The 23,582-nt window shown below is 44.3% G+C and overlaps 1 protein-coding gene across 4 annotated transcripts in view; it reads left to right on the forward strand.

Moving 5' to 3' along the window:
* PLOD2 (procollagen-lysine,2-oxoglutarate 5-dioxygenase 2) overlaps positions 1-16,675 on the forward strand; it is an 84,204-nt gene extending 67,529 nt beyond the window's left edge. For 3 of the 4 annotated variants that reach the window (XM_030576031.1, XM_030576027.1, XM_030576029.1), the window contains 6 exons: positions 948-1,061; positions 1,482-1,547; positions 7,853-7,957; positions 8,213-8,359; positions 8,741-8,866; positions 16,363-16,675. In XM_030576031.1, the coding sequence (XP_030431891.1) occupies positions 948-1,061; positions 1,482-1,547; positions 7,853-7,957; positions 8,213-8,359; positions 8,741-8,866; positions 16,363-16,518 (714 nt within the window). In that variant the 3' untranslated portion in view covers positions 16,519-16,675. Of the gene's footprint in view, positions 1-947; positions 1,062-1,481; positions 1,548-7,852; positions 7,958-8,212; positions 8,360-8,740; positions 8,867-8,938; positions 9,006-16,362 lie in introns of all 4 variants that reach the window. The other variant, XM_030576030.1, reaches the window with a different exon arrangement.
* The last annotated feature ends 6,907 nt before the right edge of the window (positions 16,676-23,582 follow it).

Raw genomic sequence — 23,582 nt, forward strand, 5'->3', positions numbered from 1 at the left:
GGGAATGGCTCGGTGTTATGCACATCTAAAATGGGGAAAACTTTGTAAAATGAGGGTTTGGTCTGAAAAACAGTTAAACTAAAAAAAAAACAAACCCAATTTCTTTTAAACACAAACATTTTCTGCTGCTAATTCTGATCAAGGGAGCCCCGTTAATATCCTAGCTTTTAGTTTATGAAGCAGTATAGCAGCACATTTAATTTCTGGTGTTTATCTCACTGACAGATTCCTTATTCCTCCTCATAATTCTAACATGCGTTGTGTTTTCAGATATATTTTTATTTCAGGTCAATTCACCGAAAGGATTAACAGTAAACGTTCTGAAGCAGTGCAGAACTTGCATGTTTGATGTTCTGACAGTACTTAAACCTTTTTTCTAATGGTTCATTTATTTCAGATAGAATCCTCAGCCCCAGACTTTGTTGTCAGTTTAATTTGTATGAGAGAGTTCTGTTTGAAAACAGGTATTTCAAGAGAGTTGAACATTTTAATATATGGTCTTTCTGGGCTTACTGAAGAAAAAAACAAAAAATATTAAATTTGTTTTTCTTTTGCAACTGACTGTTTGCACCATTACAAAACATTTGTTGCCTTAATTTGATTAGAAAACAAATGATACCAAATGTCATTTTTAACGTGGCTCATAGTAAAAATACATGTTTAGGAATCAGTAATACAGGCTGTGATCAGAAACAGTCCCGTGAAAGTTTAAAGATTTCTTTAAAAAACAAGCCCAGAGGTAGTTAAAACGTGTGTGTGTGTGTGTGTGTGTGTGTGTGTGAGTGTGAGAGAGAGAATATAAATGATATATACCATATTTTAGCTACATGTCTGGGGATATATCCTCAAAACACAAACGCGTAGCTATATAAAATTTTAAAAGCCGAATATCATCCTTACTGTTACTCAGTGTTGCTAACATAATTTTTCTTCTTTGTTTGATACAGGGTGTCTTTATGTACATTACCAACAGACATGACTTTGGGAGACTTATTTCAACTGCCAACTACAATACCTCCCACTACAACAATGATCTCTGGCAGATTTTTGAAAATCCTGTGGTATATATCACATTATGCATGAAACTGTTAACAGGTTTTATAATTTTCCATATGGTCATACAATGGTTTCTAACTTTTTATGGTTAATGTATATTGGAAAATATTAAAATATACTAAGAGGCACACACATCATAATAAATTCAGTGTCAGCATTTCATATAAAATATGACTCATAATCTGGAAAAAGAAATGTGTATCTGAGTCAAAAATGGGCCCATAAATCCCAAAATATTTTCTGAGATAATAGAATCAAGAGTTAATTTACAGACAGAATAACCTACTTAATTGTTTCTAATTATTTGAATGGAAGAAATCAAAGGAATTTGCAGAGTAGTAAACTCATTTTTAATGTCTATTTTTTGTTCATTTTAAAAAATGAAACAAATGAGCTGTTTAATCTGTTCAAATCATTCTTTTCAGGACTGGAAGGAAACCTATATAAATCCCAACTACTCAAAGATCTTCACTGAAAATCTAGTGGAACAGGTTAGTATTAATACTGTTAAAATGAGGGAGGCAAAAACAAATGGCTAGGGCAGCATGGACAGGAAGAGACGGAGCGGGGACTTTGGGGAAAGGGGTAGAGTGAGGGTGGGGCGGAGCAGGGGCAGGGGCCATGGGGAAGAGGCAGAGCAGGGGCTGGAGCAGCATGCAGCTGTGTACTTTGTGTATGGGTAAGGGGATGGCCCTCAGAGCTAGGGATGCTTATGAGGTGAGGGGGGGGGGGAAAAGAATCAATATGGACATTTATGCCAAATCAAACTTGAATACATACATTCAAGTTGGCAGACTTCAGACTAGACCTAACTACAATGTATCTTATCAGGGAGTCATAAAATCCATACTGATGAGCTGGGGAGTCCAAATAAAACAAACTAAGGAAGATGGGGTTGACTGACATGGCAATTCAAGCATGCAAACTTCCACTGTGTTTTCTACCTTGTCTTCAAGCTATGCTGACAATAGCTTGACATTGAGAATACCAGCGAGAGCATTTGGGAATTGAAGACAGCTGCTGTGTTTGTAGAATAGGAATATATATTTTTAAAGGCAATTTGAAGAAACAGAGCTGGATACGGGGTGGGGGAGTGTGTCAGATTTAGTGCTCTCTACCTAACACTGATAAGTGGAGGGAGCGCGAACATACAATGCAGGACTTTACCATTGAACATGGGACTGGGAGTTGGTGGGTTTAGAGTTAACTTTTGGGTTAAAATTTATCCCAGATAAATTGCTTTGTTCTAGTTCCTACTAAATGAAACTGGACACTGTTTAACACCCCAGCAGATGGAACTAAGAAAAATCCACACATTTTGAGACCTAAAAGAGCATCTGTTCTGCCAGAGCGCTCCACTGTGAGGCTCTTCCCTGTCTATAAAACGTCCCACAGCTCCTGATTGGTCGTCCTTGTACATGCTGAGTATTGCCTTACTCTGTGAGTGAGTAGTAGTTCCACTGTAATCAACTGGAGTACTATGGGAGCAAGGTAGTGCTTAGTGTGAGTGGCAGAATCCAGTCCTGAGTAATCACCTGACAAAATTGTAAAAGGAGAATAAGTGTAGTGGGTAGCTGTATAAGGTCAATTATTTTGCCCTGGTCTCCCAGCACAACATTATCTTCCTCTCATGCCTTATTCACATTAGTGCTTGCCTGGCTCTGAGCCTTCTAAAGGGTGGGGGTGGAAGGGAGAAGTTTTATTGCTAAGACCTAAGAGAAATCAAACTAAAGTAACTAAAATTCCCTATCCTACAAACCTTTAGTTGGTCTGGATAATAACTCCCAAAGCAATGCTCACTGCAAATACCATATATTAGGTGGTACTTGATGACGTCAGATGAGATACCCCTTAAAATATCCCTGATTGACACATAGTAGGGGTCTACTTCAGACCGCCTAACCAGGCAGAAGAGGTGGATAAGGCTTTTTATAAACAACTAACAAAATCATCCAAAGCACAGGACTTAATGGTGATGGGGGACTTCAACTACTTAAACGTCTCTTTGGGAAATAACACAGCAGGGCACAGATTATCCAACAAGTTCTTGGAATGTATTGGAAATAGTCTTTATTTTAGAAGGTGGAGAAAGCCACTAGGGGAGAGAGTGTTCTGGATTTGATTTTGACAAATAGAGAGGAACTGGTTGAGAATTTGAAAGTGGAAGGCATCTTGGATGAAAGTGATCATGAAATGATAGTTCATGATTCTAAGGAATGGTAAGAGGTAACACAACACAATAAAAATAATGGATTTCAAGAAGGCAGGCTTTAGGAAATTCAGGGAATTGGTAGGTAAGATTCCATAGGAAGCAAATCTAAAGGGAAAATTAGTTTGAGATCTGGCAGTTTTTCAAAGAGATATTAAGGGCACAAGGGCAAACTCTCTCACTGAATAGGAAAGATAGGAAGTATGGCAAGAGACCACTCTGACTTAACCATAAGATCTTCAATGATCTGAAACTCAAAAAGAGTCCTATAAAAATGTGGAAACTAGGTCAAATTACAAAGGATGAATTTAAAAAAATAACAAAAGTATGTGGGGACAAAATTAGAAAGCCCAAGGCAGAAAATGAGACTAAACTAGCTAGAGACTTAAAGGGTCACCAGAAGCATTCTACAAATACATTAGAAGCAGAGGAAGACCAAGGACATGGTAGTTCTGTTACTCAATGAGGGGGAAAAACAATAACAGAAAATGTGGCAATGGCAGATGTCCTAAATTACTTTTTTGTTTCAGTTTTCACCAAAAAGTTTAGTAGCGATTCAACCTCTAACATACTGAATGCCAGTGAAAATGAGGTGGGATCAGAGGCTGAAATAGGGAAAGAACAAATTTAAAAATTACTTAGACAAGTTAGGTGGCTTCAGGTCACCAGGCCCTGATGAAATACATCCTAGAATACTCAGTATCATTGACAAGATATCTGAGCCATTAGCAGTTATCTTCAAAAAGTCATGGAAGATGGGAGAGATTCCAGAGGACTGGAAAAGGGGCAAATATAGCACCAATCTATAAAATCGAAATAAGGACAACCCGGGGAATTACAGACCAGTCAGTTTAACTTCAGTACCTGGAAAGATAATAGAACAAATAATTAAGCAATCAATTTGCAAACACCCAGAAGATAATAAGCTGGTAACTTACCGTCAGCATAGATTTGTCAAGAACAAATCCTGTCAAACTAACCTAATAGCTTTCTTTGACAGGGTAACAAGCCTTTTGAATAGAGGGAAGCAGTAGATGTGGTATATTTTGACTTTAGTAAGGCTTTTGATACTGTCTCGCATGACCTTCTCCTAAATAAACTAGGTAAATGCAACCTAGATGGAGTTATAAGGTGGGTGCATAACTGGTTGGAAAACTGTTCTCAGGGAGTAGTTGTCTGTGGTTCACAGTCCAGCTGGAAAGGCATATCAAGTGGGGTCCTGCAGGGATCAGTTCTGGGTATGGTTCAGTTCAGTATCTTTATCAATGATTTAGATAATGGCATAGAGAGTACACTTACAAAGTTTTCATATGATACCAAGGAGCGGGGTGGGGAGGGGGGTTGCAAATGCTTTGGAGGACAGGATTAGAATTCAAAATGATCTGGAGAAATGGTCTGAAATTCAATAAGGGCAAATGCAAAGTAGCTCCACTTAAGAAGGAACAATCAAATCCATACACCTAAAACAGGAAATGACTGCCTAGAAAAGAGTACTGCAGAAAAGGATCTAGGGAGTTATAGTGGATCACAGGCTAAATATGAGTCAACAGTGTAACACTGTTGCTTTTTTGCAAACATTGTGGGATGTATAATCAGGAGTGTTGTAGGCAAGACACAAGAAGTAATTTTCTGCTCTACGCTGTGCTGATTAGGTCTGAACTGGAGTATTGTGTCCAGTTCTGGGTGCTACCTTTCAGGAAAGATGTGAGCAAACCGGAGAAAGTCCAGAGAAGTGCAACAAAAATTATTAAAGGTGTAGAAAACGTCACCTATAAGGAAAGATTGAAAAAATTGGATATGTTTAGTCTGGAGAAAAGAAGACTGAGAGAGGGACTTAAGTTTTCAAGTATGGAAAAGGTTGTTATAAGGAGGAGGGGAAAATATTGTTCTCCTCAACCTCTGAGGATAGGACAAGAAGCAATGGGCTTAAACTGCAGCAAGGGCAGTTTAGGTTGAACATTAGGAAAAGCTTCCTAACTGTCAGGGTAGTTAAGCAATGGAATAAATTACCTAGGTAGGTTGTGGAATCTCCATCGTTAGAGATTATGTACACAAGGGCAGGTTCAACAAACACCTGTCAGGGATGGTCTATAATATTTAGTCCTGCCCTGAATGCAGGAGACTGGACTAGAAGACCCCTTGATGTCCCTTCCAGTCCTTCGATTCTATGCAGATTTTGCCTTCCAAAGATAATTTCTTCAAAGAGATGCATGTTTTAGATGACAAGAATCCTGGATCTTATAGATGAATTTTTTTCTCCTGTATATCTAAAAATGCTTTATGAATGAAGGTAAGCTTAAAGTAATTGTAACTCACTTTTTTTCCGGCAGGAACACAAGCTAAACACAATAAATAACTCTCTACAGTGAAATGAAAAGACAATGCATTACGCTAGTTGTTAATTTTTACCACCTTCAGTGAAAATGCAGCTACAGATCAAGAATGTTTTCATTACTTTAATATATCTGAATTCTGACTTAGAGTGGAAATAGTGGCACTGTTTTATTGATGTACCTAGTGACACCTAAAACAGTGAAAAATTACTGCAGTAACAAATGACTTCTAAAACCATGATGTGAGGGTTTTTTAAGTGTAAAAATGTAATAAGACATGCTAATAAGGAGTATGAAGAACAGCTAGCCAAAAACTCAAAAGGTAATAACAAAATGTTTTAAGTACATCAGACACAGGAAGCCTGCTAAACAACCAGTGGGGCCGCTGGACGATCGAGATACATAAGGAGCACTTAAAGTCATTGAGGAGAAACTAAATGAATTCTTTGCTTCAGTCTTCATGGTTGAGGATATTAGGGAGATTCCCAAACCTGAGCCATCCTTTGTAGGTGACAAATCTGAGGAATTGTCACAGATTGAAGTGTCATTAAAGGATGTTTTGGAATTAATTGATAAACTCAACAGTAACATGTCACCAGGACCAGATGGCATTCACCCAAGAGTTCTGAAAGAACTAAAATGTGAAATTGCGGAACTATTAATTATGATTTCTAACCTGTCCTTTAAATCAGCTTCTGTACCCAATGACTGGAAGATAGCTAATGTAATGCCAAAATTTAAAAAGGGCTCTAGAGGTGATCCCAGCAATTACAGATCGGTAAGTCTAATGTCAGTACCGGGCAAATTAATTGAAACAATAGTAAAAAAAATAAAGTTGCCAGACACATAGAACATAACTTGTTAGGTAAAAGTCAACATGGTTTCTGTAAAGGGAAATCATATTTTACTAATCTATTAGAGTTCTTTGAAGGGGTCAACAAACGTGGACAAGGGGGATCCAGTGGACATAGTGTATTTAGATTTTCCAAAAAAGCCTTTGACAAGGTCTCTCACTAAAGGCTCATATGTAAATTAAGTTGTCATGGAATAAGAGGGAAGATCCTTTCATGATTGAGAACTGGTTAGAAGACGGGGAACAAAGGGTAGGAATAAATGGTAAATTTTCAGAATGGAGAGGGGTGTAACTAGTGGTGTTCCCCAAGGGTCAGTCCTAGGAGCAATCCTATTCAACTTATTCTCTAAATGATCTGGAGAAAGAGGTAAACAGGTGGCAAAGTTTGCAGATGATACTAAACTGTTAAAGATAATTAAAAACCAAAGCAGACTGTGAAGAACTTCAGAAAGATCTCACAAAACTAAGTGATTGGGCAACAGAATGGTAAATGAAATTTCATGTGAATATATGTAAAGTAATGCACCTTAGAAAAAATAACCCAACTATACATACAATATGATGGGGGGCTAATTTAGCTACAACTAATCAGGAAGGAGATCTTGGAGTCCTTGTGGATAGTTCTCTAAAGACGTCCACGTAGTGTGCAACAGCAGTCAAAAAAGCAAACAGGATGTTAGGAATCATTAAAAAAGGGATACAGAATAAGACAGAATATCTTATTGTCCTTATATAAACCCATGGTACGCCCATATCTTGAATACTGCGTGCAGATATGGTCTCATCTCAAAAAAGATATACTGGCATTAGAAAAAGTTCAGAAAAGGGCAACTAAAATTATCAGGGTTTTGGAACGGGTCCCATATGAGAAGAGATTAGAGGCTAGGACTTTTCAGCTTGGAAAAGAGGAGACTAAGGAGAGAGATGATAGAGGTATATAAAATCATGAATGGTGTGGAGAAAGTGAATAAGGAAAAGTTGTATACTTGTTCCCATAATATAAGAACTAGGGGCCACCAAACGAAAATAATGGGCAGCAGGTTTAAAACAAATAAAAGGAAGGTTTTCACACAGCATACAGTCAACCTGTGGAACTCCTTGCCTGAGGAGGTTGTGAATGCTAGGACTATCACAAGGTTTAAAAGAGAACTGGATAAATTCATTGTGGTTAAGTCCATTAATGGCTATCAGCCAGGATGGATAAGGAATAGTGTCCCTAGCCTCTGTTTGTCAGAGGGTGGAGATGGATGGCAGGAAAGAGATCACTTGATCATTACCTGTTAGGTTCACTCCCTCTGGGACACCTGGCATTGGCCACTGTTGGCTGACAGGATACTGGGCTGGATGGACCTTTGGTCTGACCCAGTATGCCTGTTCTTATGTTCTTACGTTCTTTTATAGCCATGCCCTGATGTGTATTGGTTTCCAATATTTTCGGAGACTGCCTGTGATGAACTGGTAGAGGAAATGGAACATTATGGACAATGGTCTGGAGGAAAACATCGTGTAAGTGTCATCTCTTGTAAACAAAACTGATACTTGTTTTTTAGCAGGCCATCATGTACTTTAATGTTTTAAATAAATGCCTCAGTAGAAAGTGTACTAGAAGGCATAGTCTGCAACTACTGAACACTTAATAAAAAAATATATATACTTTTATTGTCATTTTAATTCTATATGTCTGCAGTTTTCAAATAAATTAAAACCTGTGTTATGTAAGTACTGAAAAAACCCACCTCTTGAGACCCTTCTGGTTTTTAGGATAGTCGTATATCTGGAGGTTATGAAAATGTCCCAACTGATGATATTCACATGAAGCAAATCGGTCTGGATGGTGAATGGCTACATTTCATTAGAGAGTTCATTGCACCAGTAACGCTAAAAGTCTTTGCTGGCTATTATACAAAGGTAAACTTTTAAAATTATTATTGGTGAATAGTTGAGCTCAGTGGTTAATTTGCAGGGAATGATTTATTAGATTAATCCCAGAATCTTCTTGCTCATGGAATATTTTAGAGTAGGGTACACTTCCCTCAGTTTTATTTATTATATATTGTTAAAAATGTGTTACTTCGTGCTTTGATTGAAAGTATTGGAGCCTTGAGCTGTGTTGCTTTGGTTGTGATGGGTCAGATAAATCCTATGTTGTTGTAACTGTTTCAGACTTGAAGCACAAAAATTTGCCAATGAGTAGTTTTTAAAAATCAGCTCCTGTGAATAAGCACATATTTGATTTAGAAATTCACACACTGATGAGAAATCCTTTGGATTACTACACATTTATTTCAGGGACATGCCATGCTGAATTTTGTCGTAAAATACACTACAGACAGACAGCGTTCCCTCAGACCTCATCATGACTCCTCTACTTTTACCATCAACATTGCTCTCAACAAAGTAGGAGAAGATTTTCAGGTAAGCAATAGTCATTTCACTAAGTATTGCTGCTCTTCAGTTTATCTAAATCATTTCCATGCTTGGCTCCAGATAGACATGGTTAGGACCCTATGTAAGAGGAAGAGACATGCATCCTGCATAGCAATGTGTTGCTGAGGTAAACCATTTGATGCTGCCCTATTAATTGATGTCAATGGAACAACCCATGGAGGATGGTGGTAGAATCTGGCCCTGGATCATATTAATTCATCCACAAGTAGAACAACTTGTTCTGTTTTGCCCACCTGTGCACTGCCCATCATGCAGTGTATTCTCCATTCCCATACTAAATTAGATTTTCAAAACTGCTACCTTGGGGAATGATGCTTCGGCTCTAGACCCCGATAAAGGAAAACACTTGATCCTGGGCTAATGTGCTGTCCTAAAGAGAGCAGCTGTCCTGAATCGAAGCCTAGAAAACGTGATTAACTAGTATTTCATCTGCAGTAATGTTACTAAATAGCTGATTGGTTGGAAACAAATACATCACTGAGGGTATGTCTACATCTACAATTTTGCAGCGCTGGTTGTTACAGCTGTATAAGTACAGCTGTATAGGGCCAGCGCTGCAGAGTGGTCACACTTACAGCAACCAGCGTTAGATGTGGCCACACTGCAGCGCTGTTGGGCGGCTTCAAGGGGGGTTAGGGGAACGCGAGAGCAAACCGCGGGGAAGCAGGTCTCCTTCTTCTTCGAGTGATTGCTCATATCCATTCCAGTTAGGTGTACGCGCCGCGCGTGCACATTCGTCGGAAAACTTTTACCCTAGCAACTCAGTGGGCCGGCAGGTCGCCCCCTAGAGTGGCGCCACCATGGCGCTCCATATATACTCCTGCCGGCCCACCCGCTCCTCAGTTCCTTCTTACCGCCCGTGTCGGTCGTTGGAACAGTGGAGCGCGGCTTAGCTGACCTCCACTTCCCTAGCTACTCGTTTTCTCGTATATAATTATGCAGTTATAACCCTTTTATATATATATTTGTATGGTTATACGTGTTTTCTTTGCTAACATGGTTAGTTTAGTTAGCGGGGTTCAGGAAGTAGCCCCTTCCATGAGCCCAGTGCCGGAGCCATGCATGGCTCACCGGGTTTTCAAAGGGGCCCGGCCTGCCAGAAGCCGCGGCCGAAGAGAGATCTACATGACTCCTGTTTGAAGTGCCTCAGGGAATCACACTTGACAGATAAGTGCCCCATTTGCAAGGCTTTTAAGCCGAGAACAAGAAGGTGCGGGACTTTCACTTACCCCTCCACCTTGGGCGCCGAGCAATGTTCAAGCGGCGGGCAGAAGCGCCTCCTCGGCACCGGACCCCGCTGGTACTACCAAGGCCTTTCGGCACCGACCGTCGCCGGCACCGATGTCGACTCGGCACCGCTCCCTTCTTCCGAGGTCGAGAGAGCCTACGATTCCTGCTGGTGCCTGGCGGCTCCCCGGCACGCGCCGTGGTTGAGCCCCCTGCTCCCGCTGCTTCCGTGCCACCTGCATCGCAGCCAGAGAGCTCGCCTAAGTTGCGTTACCCGGCACCGACACCTGCAGAGGCACCGATGACTTCGGCACCGTCGATTCCAGTCCCCCAGGGCCACTGAATCCGGTGCCTGGCAGCTCCCCGGCTCGCGCCGTGGTAGAGCTTACTGCTCCTGCTGCTTCTATGCCAACTGCACCGCAGCCAGAGAGCTCGTCTAAGTCGGATCGCCCGGCGCCGACTCCTGCTACGGCACCGATGACGTCGACACCGTCGATCCCGGTCCCACAAGGGCCGTAGAATCCGGTGCCTGACGGCTCCCCGGCACGCGCCGTGGTTGAGCGTATTGCTCCTGCTGCTTCCGTGCCAGCGGCACCGCAGCCAGAGGGCTCGTATAAGTCGGATCGCCCGGCACCGGCACCTGCTGCGGCACCGATGACGTCGGCACCGTCGATCCCGGTCCCACAAGGGCCGTAGAATCCGGTGCCTGACGGCTCCCCGGCACGCGCCGTGGTTGAGCTACTGCTCCTGCTGCTTCCGTGCCAACGGCACCGCAGCCAGAGAGCTCGTCTACGTCGGATCGCCCGGCACCGACACCTGCTGCGGCACCGATGACGTCGGCACCGTCGATCCCCGGTCCCGCAAGGGCCGTAGAATCCGGTGCCTGACGGCTCCCCGGCACGCGCCGTGGTTGAGCTACTGCTCCGGCTGCTTCCATGCCAACGGCACCGCAGCCAGAGGGCTAGTCTAAGTCGGATTGCCCGGCACCGACGCCTCTGAGGCACCGACAACATTGGCACCGTCGATTCCAGTCCCACAAGGGCTATCGAATCCGGTGCCCGGCGGCTCCCCGGCACGCGCCGTGGTTGAGCGTATTACTCCCGCTGCTTCCGTGCTGACGGCACCGCAGCCAGACAGCTTATCTAACTCGGATCGCCCGGCACCGACACCTACCGAAGCTCTGATGACCTCGGTACCGTGGATCCCGGTCCCACGAGAGCCGTCGAATCCGGTGCCTGACAGCTCCCCAGTATGCACTGTGGTTGAGCCTGCTGTTCCCTTCACGCCGGAGATGTTACCAACGGCGAGGGCTCTCAGTGCCATGACAGAGTCAGTGCTGCCTGACCCCGGCACCGCCGGTACGGGTAATACAGTCTCTTCAGGGGACTGTCCCCTGTCAGCACAGCAGAGCGGCACCGTTCATGATCACGGTCCCGCAGACACTCCAAGTCCTGTCGGCACGCCGGACACCACTGGCAGTCCCGGTGCTGTTTTCCTCGGTACTGGTCACACTCGCTGCGCCGGTCGGTATCCCGTTCGCCGACCCGCTATCGGCACCGTTCCGACTCCTGGCACCGGGGCAGGTACCTTGACTCCTGTAGCCCTTCTCCGAGCCTCGAGATCTCGGTCGACCTCCCGACACCGTTCTGGTTGCGGGTCTGGATCTCGTTCCAGGTACCAATACGCCTCCCGATGCCGGTCCCCGGTGCCGAGTTGGGCAAGGTCCGAGTGAGTCAGAGACTCTGCCTGTGCCTTCTTTTAGTACCTCCATGGCCGTCCGGACACGCATCCGTGTCATCCCATATGCGCAGATTTTATGCTCAGGACCACGATCCTGATATGATGGCCAGCGGGCGCCAGCCCCGAAGCAGAAAGAGGCTTGGCGAATGAACAGGCTTGGCCGCCAGGTGTACTCTGCAGGGGCCCTGCAGCTCGGGGTAGCAAAGCAACAAGCCTTGCTTAGCTGCGATAATTATAGCACCTGAGTGAAGGAGTTTCTCCCTCAAAACTTCCACCTGGAGTTCGCTGCCGTCTTGGAGGACGGGGGAAAGAAGGTTCCCAGAGCGTCCCTCCAGGCCTCGTTGGACGCAACAGACTCTGCGGCCAGCACTCTGGCCTTGAGTGTCGCCGTGAGGTGCATTTCATGGCTTCAGGTTTTAAACCTCCGGCCGGAGCTGCGGTATGCCATTCAGGATTTACCCTTTGTTGGTAAAGGCATCTTCGCGGCAGAGACAGCCCCAGACTGCGAAGTCTGATGGGCAATAGGGTCCTAATGCGTCTCAGCATGTATACGCCAGCGACCAAACGCAGGCCTTTCTGGCCCCAGCCGCCATACTCTGTGCCTAGCCAGAGGCAGAACTCTGGCAAACGGCAGGGCCAAGGTGGTCGCAGACGAACGTCAGGACCCCTAAAGAGCCAAAGTCAAGGTCCCTCGCAATTACCACTGGGACCAAAGACGGACCTTCCAAGGTTCACCTGAGGGCGGTGTACCAGTTGCAGGACGGGATCCCGATCCCGCTTTCTCCTGGCATGGCCCCAGTTACTTTCAGATCGCTGGGTCCTGCGCACGATGGAGCATTGGTACCACCTTTAATTTGCTCCAGCCCTGTCCCCCTTCAGCGGACGAAAGGGGTAAGGGGTTTTACCCCCGTTATGCCCTAGTCCCCCACTCAAACACAGGTCTCAGACCTTCTTGGTCCTGCACGGACTCAACCGGGTTAGGAAAAGGTTGGAGTTCTGCATGGTATCCCTGGGAACCATTATTCCATCCTTGCCTCCTGGGGGCTACTGTGCCGCCCTGGATATGAAGGACGCGTACTTTCGCAATGCCATCTTCCCTCCGCACGGGAGATGCCTCCGCTTTATAGCCGACAGTCAATACTCCCGGTTTACGGCCATAGTCGCCGCCTACCGTCGCTGATGTCGGATATGCGTTTTTCCGTATCTGGACGATTCGCTTATCCGAGGAGACTCTGAGACACAAACCACTCAGCGCGTGGGCATCGCCACGGTCTTATTCACAGGTCAAGGCCTGCTGTTTATTATAGAGCAATCCACTCTGGTTCCCACGCAGAGGTTGGGCTCCCTAGGGGCTATCCTGGTCTCCTACCTAGCCGGAGCCTGCTTATCGCAACTGCGATTTTAGGCGATGGCAACAATCATCTGAGGTCTGAAGGCTTTCCCAACGACCTCAGCTCGTTCTTGTCTCAGTCTCCTGGGTCCATGGTTGCCCGCAAGTTTGTAACCAAACACGCCAAGCTCCGCCTCCGTCCTCTCCAAGTCCGGCTCACTGCCCCTGACGGCGGACGCCTCATCTCTCTGCTCGAGTGCTCATGGTCACCTCTGAGCTTAAGGCCTTTGGTCTTCTAGGGAGCTGGCATTCCTCATCAATGCCCCAAAAATGAGAGTAGTCCACCTGGCATGCCAGGGGTTCCAGCGGCAGCTGCGAGGCCGTTGTATCTCGGTGTTTACAGCCAACACAACGACCAGGTGATTCATAAGTATTCAGGGGGGACATAGTCCTCCCCCCTTTTTTGTCAGGAGGCCATCCATTTCCGGGTCTTTTGCATGGCCCACTCGATGGAGCTGGCGACGTCCTTTCTCCCAGGCGTTTGGAACGTCTTAACTCTTTGCCTCAGCAGGTCTTTCCTGCCTTACGAGTGATCACTCTGCCCCATGTGAGGCGTCCCGCTTTCCGGAAGTGGAGATGTTTCCTCACACAGACCTGTTCGCTCACCGCGAGAGCAGGAAATGCCAGGTGTTCTGCTCCTTCCAAGATCTCTCCTTGGAATCAATCTTGGACGCATTCCTGATGCCGTGGAAAGGCCAACTGCATTATGCCTTCCCACTGTTCCCACTGGTTCATTAGGTCCTGCTCAAACTCCGCAGGGGCAGAGCGTGCATCATCATGATCACTCCAGAATGGTCCAGGCAGCACTGACATACCACGTTGCTCGGCCTGTCAGCCCAGACCTCATCACTCAGGGCAACGACAGGCTTCGTCACTCGGACCTGCAGCCTCTTCACCTCACGGTGGCTGCTGCGTACCTGAGTCGGGGTGACAGGCAGCCTTCCACCTGGTCGACGTACCGGGCCAGGTGGAAGCGTTTCTTTTACAGCTGCAATTCGCTCGATCTTGCTCCTGCTGAGGTCTCGATCCCCTCTATCTGGCCTGCCTCTGGCCTTCAGCGGCAGGACCTGGCGGTATCAGCGCTGAGGATACACTCAGCAGCCATCTCTACCTTCCAGCAGGCTAAGATGGACGTTCGGTGTTCTCACGCTCTATGGGTTCGAGGTCCCTCAAGGGCTTGGAGCGCTTGCACCCTCGGGTGCGCCGCCCAGCCCCGTCCTGGGACCTCAACCTAGTCTTGGCCAGACGGGTCTCTGAGATCAGAGCTCTTACGGGGGTTCCGCCGTACACTAGGTTTCACAAAGCCAAGGTGCAGTTATGACCGCACCCGGCTTTCCTCCCTAAGGTGGTTTTGGCTTTTCATGTTACCCACAGTTCAACGCAATGGGCACAACCGTTGCACTCCTTGGACATCTGTGGAGTGCTCGCATTATATTGTGCTGACAGAACCATTTCCTAAGGTGCCCCAGCTCTGTCCCGGTAGCGGGCCAAAGGGAGGGCTTGCTTGTTCTCCTCTCAGAGGATCTCATCTGGGGTGATGGCGGACATCCCCACTTGTTATGATTTGGCTCATATTTCCCCAAGCCACATCAACGTGCATTCTACCAGGGCTCAGGCTTCATCTGCCGCCTTGCTGGCTCGTGTTTCTACCCACGAGATCTGTCGCGAAGCTCCATTGGTCCTCGGTCCATACCTTTGCTTCGCAGTATGCCCTGGTTCAGCAGTCAAGAGAGGCTGTAGCCTCTGGCTCAGCAGTTTTATTCTGCCACATTTCACTCCGACCCCACCGCCTTTGTAAGGCTTGGGATTCACCTAACTGGAATGGATATGAGCAATCACTCGAAGAAGAAAAGACGGTTACTCACCTTTGTAACTGTTGTTCTTCGAGATGTGTTGCTCATATCCATTCCACACCCGCCCTCCTTCCCCACTGTCAGAGTAGCCGGCAAGAAGGAACTGAGGAGCGGGTGGGCCGGCAGGAGTATATATGGAGCGCCATGGTGGCGCCACTCTAGGGGGCGACCTGCCGGCCCACTGAGTTGCTAGGGTAAAAGTTTTCCGACGAATGTGCACGCGCGGCGCGTACACCTAACTGGAATGGATATGAGCAACACATCTCGAAGAACAACAGTTACAAAGGTAAGTAACCGTCTTTTCCCCGCGGTTTGTTCTCGTGTTCCCCGAACCCCCCTGCAAGCAGGTCTCCTTCCCAGCGGTTTGCTCTGGTGTTCCCTGAACCCCCCTGCAAGCAGGTCTCCTTCCCAGCGGTTTGCTCCAGTGTTTTTTGAACCCCCATGCAAGCAGATCTCCTTCCCCGCGGTGTGCTGTCGCGTTCCCCGAACCCCCGTGCAAGCAGATCTCCTTCCCTGCGGTTTGCAGGGGGGTTCGGGGAACGCGACAGCACACCGCGGGGAAGGAGATCTGCTTGCACGGGGGTTCAAAAAACACCAGAGCAAACCGCTGGGAAGGAGACCTGCTTGCACGGGGGTTCGGGGAACACCGGAGCAAACCGCTGGGAAGGAGACCTGCTTGCACGGGGGTTCGGGGAACGCGAGAACAAACCGCGGGGAAGGAGACCTGCTTGATTACCAGAGAGGCTTCCTCTGGTTTGCTGGGATACCTGTTTATTCCACGGAGGTCAAGAAAAACGCTGGTGAGTGTTTACACCTGATGACAGCGCTGGATCCTCTATACCCGAGTTTCAACGGGTGTACGGCCAGCGCTGCAAACAGGGAGTTGCAGCGCTGGTGATGCCCTGCAGATGTGTACACCTCCTAAGTTGCAGCGCTATAACTCCCTCACCAGCGCTGCAACTTTGTGGTGTAGACAAGGCCTAAGACTGTTCAAAGGAGCTGCTCTGCAGTGTTTACCAAAATAAAAGGGACTGAAATCCCTACTATCGTGTTGTTGCCACATGAACTGCTGCAAAGGAAACATTATTTAAGCAGTATGCCTTATTAGTATGGATAGAGAACTTCTTCTGATGTTTTTATGTATCAGTTTTGAACATTAAAACATTCTGATTCCTGGACAAAAGGAAAAGCTCTTGTTTGTAAATGCAATTATAACCCAAACTAAGACATCTGTCTTCTGATTTTTGCAACAGGGAGGTGGATGTAAATTTATTAGGTACAACTGTTCCATTGAGTCACCCAGGAAAGGATGGAGCTTCATGCATCCAGGAAGACTCACTCATTTACACGAAGGACTTCCCATTTTAAATGGAACAAGATACATTGCAGTATCGTTTATTGATCCCTAACTTTATTTTCCTGCTTCTTCAAAACCAGTGGTTGGTTCTTTATGACATAAACTCTTATTTATAGTTTTCCTCTCAGAAGATGGTGATAAAAGAAACTTTAAATTACTTCCTCTAGACAGCAGCTTTACTTTGAGCTAAAAGATTGAAAAAACAACTTCCAAATGTCTGCTCTGAGCCTTAAGTCACAAAGTAAAAATGTTATTTTTGTACTCTGCTGTCATTAAGGGTGGGATGGGGAGGGAAAATAGAAATGCATTTTAAAATCATTTTTTTCTGTTATGAAAAATTCCTAGATACAAAATTATCTCCAAATCTTTTCTTGTGATTTTTTTATTCAGTAAAATTATGCAGATAAAGTTGTGTGTTGTGCATATTTTGTAACTTCCAATAGAAGAACCACCCATAGAATTAGCATCAGGTGAATCCCATAGCCTAGCAGAATTGCACACACATTTTGGCTTTAAGCAGAAGTATATTTTGTGTGCTGATGAGCACTTCAGCAACACGTCAGTAAAACTTCTTAAAATGTTTAGTTTATATTAAATATCAGCATCTATATCCTCATAAATAAAATATGCATTACAGAGTTTGAGGAGTAGATCAAATAAGTTAGATTGGAAAAAAAAAGTTTTTTATAAAGAACTACAATATGTGTTTTAAAGAAGAACTTGTCCCATTAAGGTTACTTCTCTTTACCAAGTGTTCTTCAATTAAAATGAGCTATTTTTGTAATGTATAGTTGCACCAGGTTGATACTGGAAATTAAATCCTATTTTCAGAACACTGGTAAATTTTAATATCAGGATGTTTTATAAACAATTTTCTGTTATTTAAAATTACTTGAATTTTGTATCAGGAAAATGAAATTGGTGAAGTCTGTTTTAAGCCTAAGAGATTTGACTTATCATTTATTTTAAAGGAATCAGTTTTAAATATTGCTACTGTATCTACTGTTTGTAACTTAAAGAAACTTGAAGCAAACTCTAAACCAAGGAACCTAAGGTGCCAGAATGCACCATGTTTTAAAACTTGTGAAAAATAAAAGGTAATTTAAAATTAATGTAACAGTTTTTTATTGTTTGTCTTAATGAAGATAGCAATATATCCCAAGCTGTTATCTTTAAAATGTAATGTATTTAACAATTTTAAAAGGAACTATTGTGTATCATGGTGAGCATGATCAAATTTATGTTGGCAAAAGGTGTGGAGTTCTTTTGTTTTTTTTTTTTGTTTTTTAAATATTCTGAGTAATCACCGCTAGCTACTTGTTGCTTTTGAATAATGTCTCTCATTCACTGGCGTCTCAATCATTATCAAGGTGGGCAAAGTTTTAGGAGCTTCAGCAGCAGTGTGTGTGTTTGCTGCCTGTTGTAATAATCCTTTTTGGCAAGCAGGGTATAGTGATCTAAGCAGCAACCTTTCCCCCACTATCCTGACTGATGCTGTGGTGAAGAGAATTCACCACCAGTACTGTATGTCGGTCAGAGTGGTTTTAAGACCAGTTTGTTTTTTTCTGAGTTGTCGTTTCCCATATTTAATATTAACTTTTCTCCATTTCAAGCAGATGCATACAGATAGCACATTGAGTTTCCTGACATGAATAAATTCCAATTTTGCAAATACCTTTGCCTGAGTGAGCTGTTTTGACTGGGTGTAGACTGCACTTAGGCAAATGATAAAATTCAGAAAATCTTCAGGACTCTACAGCATGAAAGCTGCCTTTGTAAACCACGTTTTTTCTGTGTTTGCCTATGGTCTGTTAGGATGGCATGGAAAACAGACTGGGTCAGTTTAATATAGGTCAGTGTAATAAAGCTTTCTTTATAAAGAGATACTTGAAAACAGGACAAGGGATGAGATTTTTGGAGATCATTCTGCATAATTTTTGCTTCTACATTCTAGATTTTGTTCTTCACTGATTTACTCTGTTTTGATTCTTATTTGTTTGAAGACTTGGATGATTGAACTTTTAGATTTTCATTCATTTACTCTTTCAGCTGTGAGCTCTTTCAATGAGCTAGACACATTAACCTCGTTCAGACTCGTATTACTAGAGTCCTTACCTTATTAATCAACCATAGGGGTTACTAAATCTCTTTCAGGCTGATAGGAATGTTACAACGTTGAGATGGAGCACTCATCCACTTCTCTGCATTGACCAAATATTGGAAGAATAGGAAAATTCCAATGGGTATTAATATCTAAAATGCACAAATATTTGGTCTTAACAATGAATTTAGATATGTTTTGTTAGCTTGAATGTATTGTTAGTAAACTAGCTCATTTGAATTGAATTTTCACTAAATACTGTAAAGCAAACCTTGAGAGAGATGTCTGAGGGTGCATCTTCACTACCAGCCATATCGGCGGGTAGCAATCGATTTCTCCGGGATCGATATATCGCGTCTCATCTAGACGCGATATATCGATCCCCGAATGAGCTCCTGTCGACTCTGGAACTCCACCAACACGAACAGCGGTAGTGGAGTCGACAGGAAGAGCTGCGGACATTGATCCCGCGCTGTGAGGATGATAGGTAACTCGATCTAAGATACTTCGACTTCAGCTACGCTATTCACATAGCTGAAGTTGCGTATCTTAGATCGAGGCCCCCCCCCCAGTGTAGACCAGCCCTGACCTTCCTAATACCAGACTACAGAGCTGAGACACAAGATAAGTAACATGGAGAAAATGCAGCCTAACCTCTGGCAGTATTCACGAGACACTAGGAGTACAAGGACATAAAGGTGGACTCTTTAACTGCAGTAGATGAGACATTTGCAGATTATCTGATTGGTGTTGCTTATGTTCAAACCTAGTTCTTCACTAATAAACCAGAAATGAATCCTAGATTCAGTGGTAGGAGTGATGGGAGAGAGGTCATTTTTGTTAGAGTAATTACAGCTTGCCAAGCCTGAGTGTGTGTAATCCACATCACTGGTGTGGGGCCACTGTGACCCTTCAGCACTACTTGTGGACCAAGTACTGGATAACACTCAGTATATCAATTGACTTTTGTAACAAAACAAAAAACATATGTAGCCCTCATTAAAGCCACCATGCCACAAACTATTGTAGCATAGGCTTGTCACTTACTTCATTTTCTTCTGTTGCTGCCATGAGTTGACGGGAATAAGAGCTAAGCACAAAGGGAAATGATGGATTTTCAATAATGTGGAAACGCTGACCTCATCTCAAGTGTGAATTTTTAGCTCCCCCCTGTTTTGTGTTATGGATGGAATATATGTTAATCAAAAGCAGGGCATCCACATGTAAGCCTTCATTTTGCAGGTCTTATAGAAATAAAGAGGCAAAGAAATGAAAAGGATGCAGAAGTTTGGGAAGGATTCTGCCAAACCCCCTCCAAAACCACATTCAGCTGGGAATTTTTCATCTGTGCAAGTAAAGTTTGTATGAATTCTTTTCAGCCACAGCAACATACTTATTTTATTTTTATCTTTATCTCTGATATGCTCCAGCCTGTATCCAGAGGCTGAGAGCAGTGGGTGGAGCACTGGGTTGTGTCTTTCTGGGATGAAAGGAGTAGACTGCTTGTTAGTCTTATAAATGGCATGAATGGATTCACTCCTCTCTGGAGCCCTGTGAATGGTTAAGATATCAGCTGAATGACTTGAAGGTTTTTCTGTTGATATAGCAGAGCTCCAGACTGCAGCATTAGTAATCCCACTAGTTCTGAAATAATCATTTTCAGGCTGTCAGCAGTTGTCCTTAACTGAGGCAAAGGATATCTTGAGTCTGAGACTAGATGGTGTAAATTATTGTAGCTCCTCTGACTTTAATGGAAGTATAACCATTTACCTCAGGTTCCTGGCCCATTGTCTGTCTTTGACTGCATCTCTTCTGTTGACTCATCCATTCATTAGCCTTAAGAAGCCCATGTGGTCAGATGTTCAGCTGTGTGTGTGTGTTCTCCATGTGTGCTGTCCCAGCTCTATGCAGACAGCTGGCATGGCAGACCTCGAGTGAGCAGCCCAAGAAATCCACAGACTCTGTTTTCAGCGAAGGTACCTGGGCAGGTTTATTGCTGATGAGGCATGGTGCTAATGCCCTGGCTCAGTGGTTACAGGTACACAAACACATGTATGGCCCTGACAATAGACTGGCTTAGTGAATGGCTGGACTTTCCATTCTCCACTTGGCCAGACAAAGACATTGCCTCTGAGATACATCTGTATACACAGATACAAACAAGTTACCTATTACTCCTCTGACATAACTAACCACCACCCATTACATTGTCACTGTTGGTTTGATCAAAACATCTCTAACCATCATGTTGTCATCCTGACCTATCTTTAGGATGGGTCAGTGTGTTTGTTACTTTTGAAGAATGTGCTGGTATTGGGGTCTTCTGGCACCGTCCTAGAATGTGTTTACATGTATGCTTTTGTGCCTAGTACCTATTAAGAATGTGTTTCTGCAATATCAGCCCTGTTCTTGCCAGATTCTGTGAGCACGGCCTCCCTCTTGCTCACAACTTAACCTTGCTTTATGACAGCAAGTTTTGACCACTACTTTAGCCCAGGCCTCTGCTACATGGCCTTATGTTTCAGGTTTTCTTCTTACTACAGCCCAAAGTATTTTTTTTTCTTCCTGGTGGAGCTCTGCTGGGACTCCAGCCAAAACTGAAAGCGAAGGGGATTCCATACTACAGAATCTTCACTGTATCATAAAGCTGAGAGTTAGAGTGCAGATATAGTGCCATTGGACTGTATCCTGGCTTCCTGGAAACTCACTTTATCTTATGCAGCAAGTCTTGCTCTGATTAAAATTTAATATTACAATCTTACCTGTTGCAAGGCAAATCTATGATATGGCCAGAGCAGGGAAGAGTCCTGAAGCAGGGAGATTCCTTTCCTCTCAGAGAAGTGACTAATTTAGTACAGTTAACATATAGCTTTTAAAAGCAGAGGATCATGGGTTGCTCTGTGTGCATTTAACTGCTCCCCCCCACACACACACACACCAGAAAGAGCCATGAGCATGTGTACTTATTTATGAAAGAGATCAGGGAGTTGAGACAGGAGTGTCAGTGTTCAGGAAACCTCAGAGTTGCTTCCATCAAAGTAAAGGGGATAGAGAATAGGCCTAAATGTAATTCATGAATATTCTGAGACACTGGACTGCTCCTATGGCCACCTCTCCCTCAAACTCAAGGCAGATGTGTGGGGATAGTCCTCCTGAGATGATGCCCAGATCTGTAAACATGATGGGAAAGAGAAGGTTGTCCTATTTATCTCATGTTTTTTTGACAATTTGTTCTTGATGGGACTTCAAATGTTCATTTTTGTTCCGTAAAGAATGGTATGTTGACCCTGTTTACAATGATACTCTAAGGATGGTTTTATGCAAGAAACTTGTGTTGCATAAAACGTGCAGACAAAGCATATTTAGCTGAAGCTTAGTTCATTGTATTAGTAGGAGATGGCAACACCCCAAAGACCGCTACAGCCCAGGATTTCAATCCGCAGTTGTTGCAATCTGTAGGCTACATCCTCTGGTGGTGTAACTCCATTGAAATCACCGGCTAACATTCTGGCCCTATATTAACACCAGTACTGATGCTCAAGAGCAATGTGGTGCCTGTTATAATGCCGGTTTATTTAAAACAAAAAACAAGCAAGCCTTCACATGGTCCGAAACATGAGTCTTATTCCCTATATATCTGCTGCCTTCATGCATCCACTGTCATAGAATTCCTCTGATTATTTTTAGAATATTTACTGTCCTAGAGTAGGGCATAAACATATGATGTCACTCAAGAGCAAGTTTATACAGAAACTGTTTATTTGGCCTGAAACCAGCATTCCTGCTATTTTGAAGACCTTTATCCAGCTGTGAGTAGGAGCTGGTCAAATACGAATGACTTTGGGGCAGCTTGTTCCCTGATCCTGAACAGGATGTGCATGTGAGATGGGAGTGAGATTGAGGAAATACAAGTAGACTACTCCTCCATGCTCTGTGCAGTGCTGTTTGTAGAACTGTGGGTTAGTATAGCATTACAGAATATCTAGGCAGACAAACTGCAGTCTTTGTGCTCCCCTAAAGGCAAACCCTGCTCCTGGATCCTGTCTTTGCACAGAAGCTGGCTGCAACTTGAAGAGCCACTTAGCAGCGGCTATGCTGCTCCTGTGTGCCAGTGAGTTGAGGTATTGCCTCCCAAAAGCATAATGTCCTCCCAGAGCTCTAGCTGGAGTGGTGCACCCCAACATAGATCAGTAGCTTAAGGGAATGATACTGTAGTTCCTTTAGGAGACAGACACCCCTCAGCAGCAGGCATGCAGAAAGGCTGTAAGAATCGTTATGTAAAGCACTTGGTCTCAACTAGTGATACATGCACCAGTACTACTTAGCTTTGGCTTTTCAAAGGACTTATCGGTAAGTAAATAGCACATTGCCTAAATCCCAGTCTAAGATCTTAGGGGCTGATGCCCTAAATTTCATCCTCTTAAATTAATGATAGGCTTGTGGGACAGCCCATGTTTGTTTACGCTGTGATTCACAGCAGAGGCTGAGCAGTTCTCAGTGTCATTCTTGTGATTTATTTTGGAACAGGCTTGTGGTTCTGAACACGTGCAAATGAATGGGAGGCAAGAAACACTAGGTTGTACATCCAAGGTCATAGTCTAATAAAATGACACATTTACCCCAAATGTTCAAGACCCACTGAGTTAGAGAGAAACTTCCATAGGGCTTTTAAAATTCTCTTTGGAGAATTCACATATAGCTAAAATTTAAATATACTAAAGCTAAGTATAGAACAAACTCATTTTTCAAACAGTCTCCTGAAACTTGTCCACTCTGACACCAATAGTTTTAATCTGAGATAGTGATATTTTTGTACAGAATAGGCTATTTCCTCCTCAAAGCCATTGCTTTGCTGAAAAGAATTAGATAAATTCATGGAGGATAGGTCCATCAATGGTTACTAGCCAGGAGGGGCAGGGATGGTGTCCCCAGCCTCTGTCTTTGACCACTGTCAGAAGACAAGATACTAAGCTAGGTGGACCTTTGGTCTGACCCAGTCCAACTGTTATGTTCTT

This window comes from Gopherus evgoodei, chromosome 9 (genome assembly GCF_007399415.2).
Source record: "Gopherus evgoodei ecotype Sinaloan lineage chromosome 9, rGopEvg1_v1.p, whole genome shotgun sequence".
In the NCBI taxonomy this organism is placed as follows: domain Eukaryota; kingdom Metazoa; phylum Chordata; order Testudines; family Testudinidae; genus Gopherus; species Gopherus evgoodei.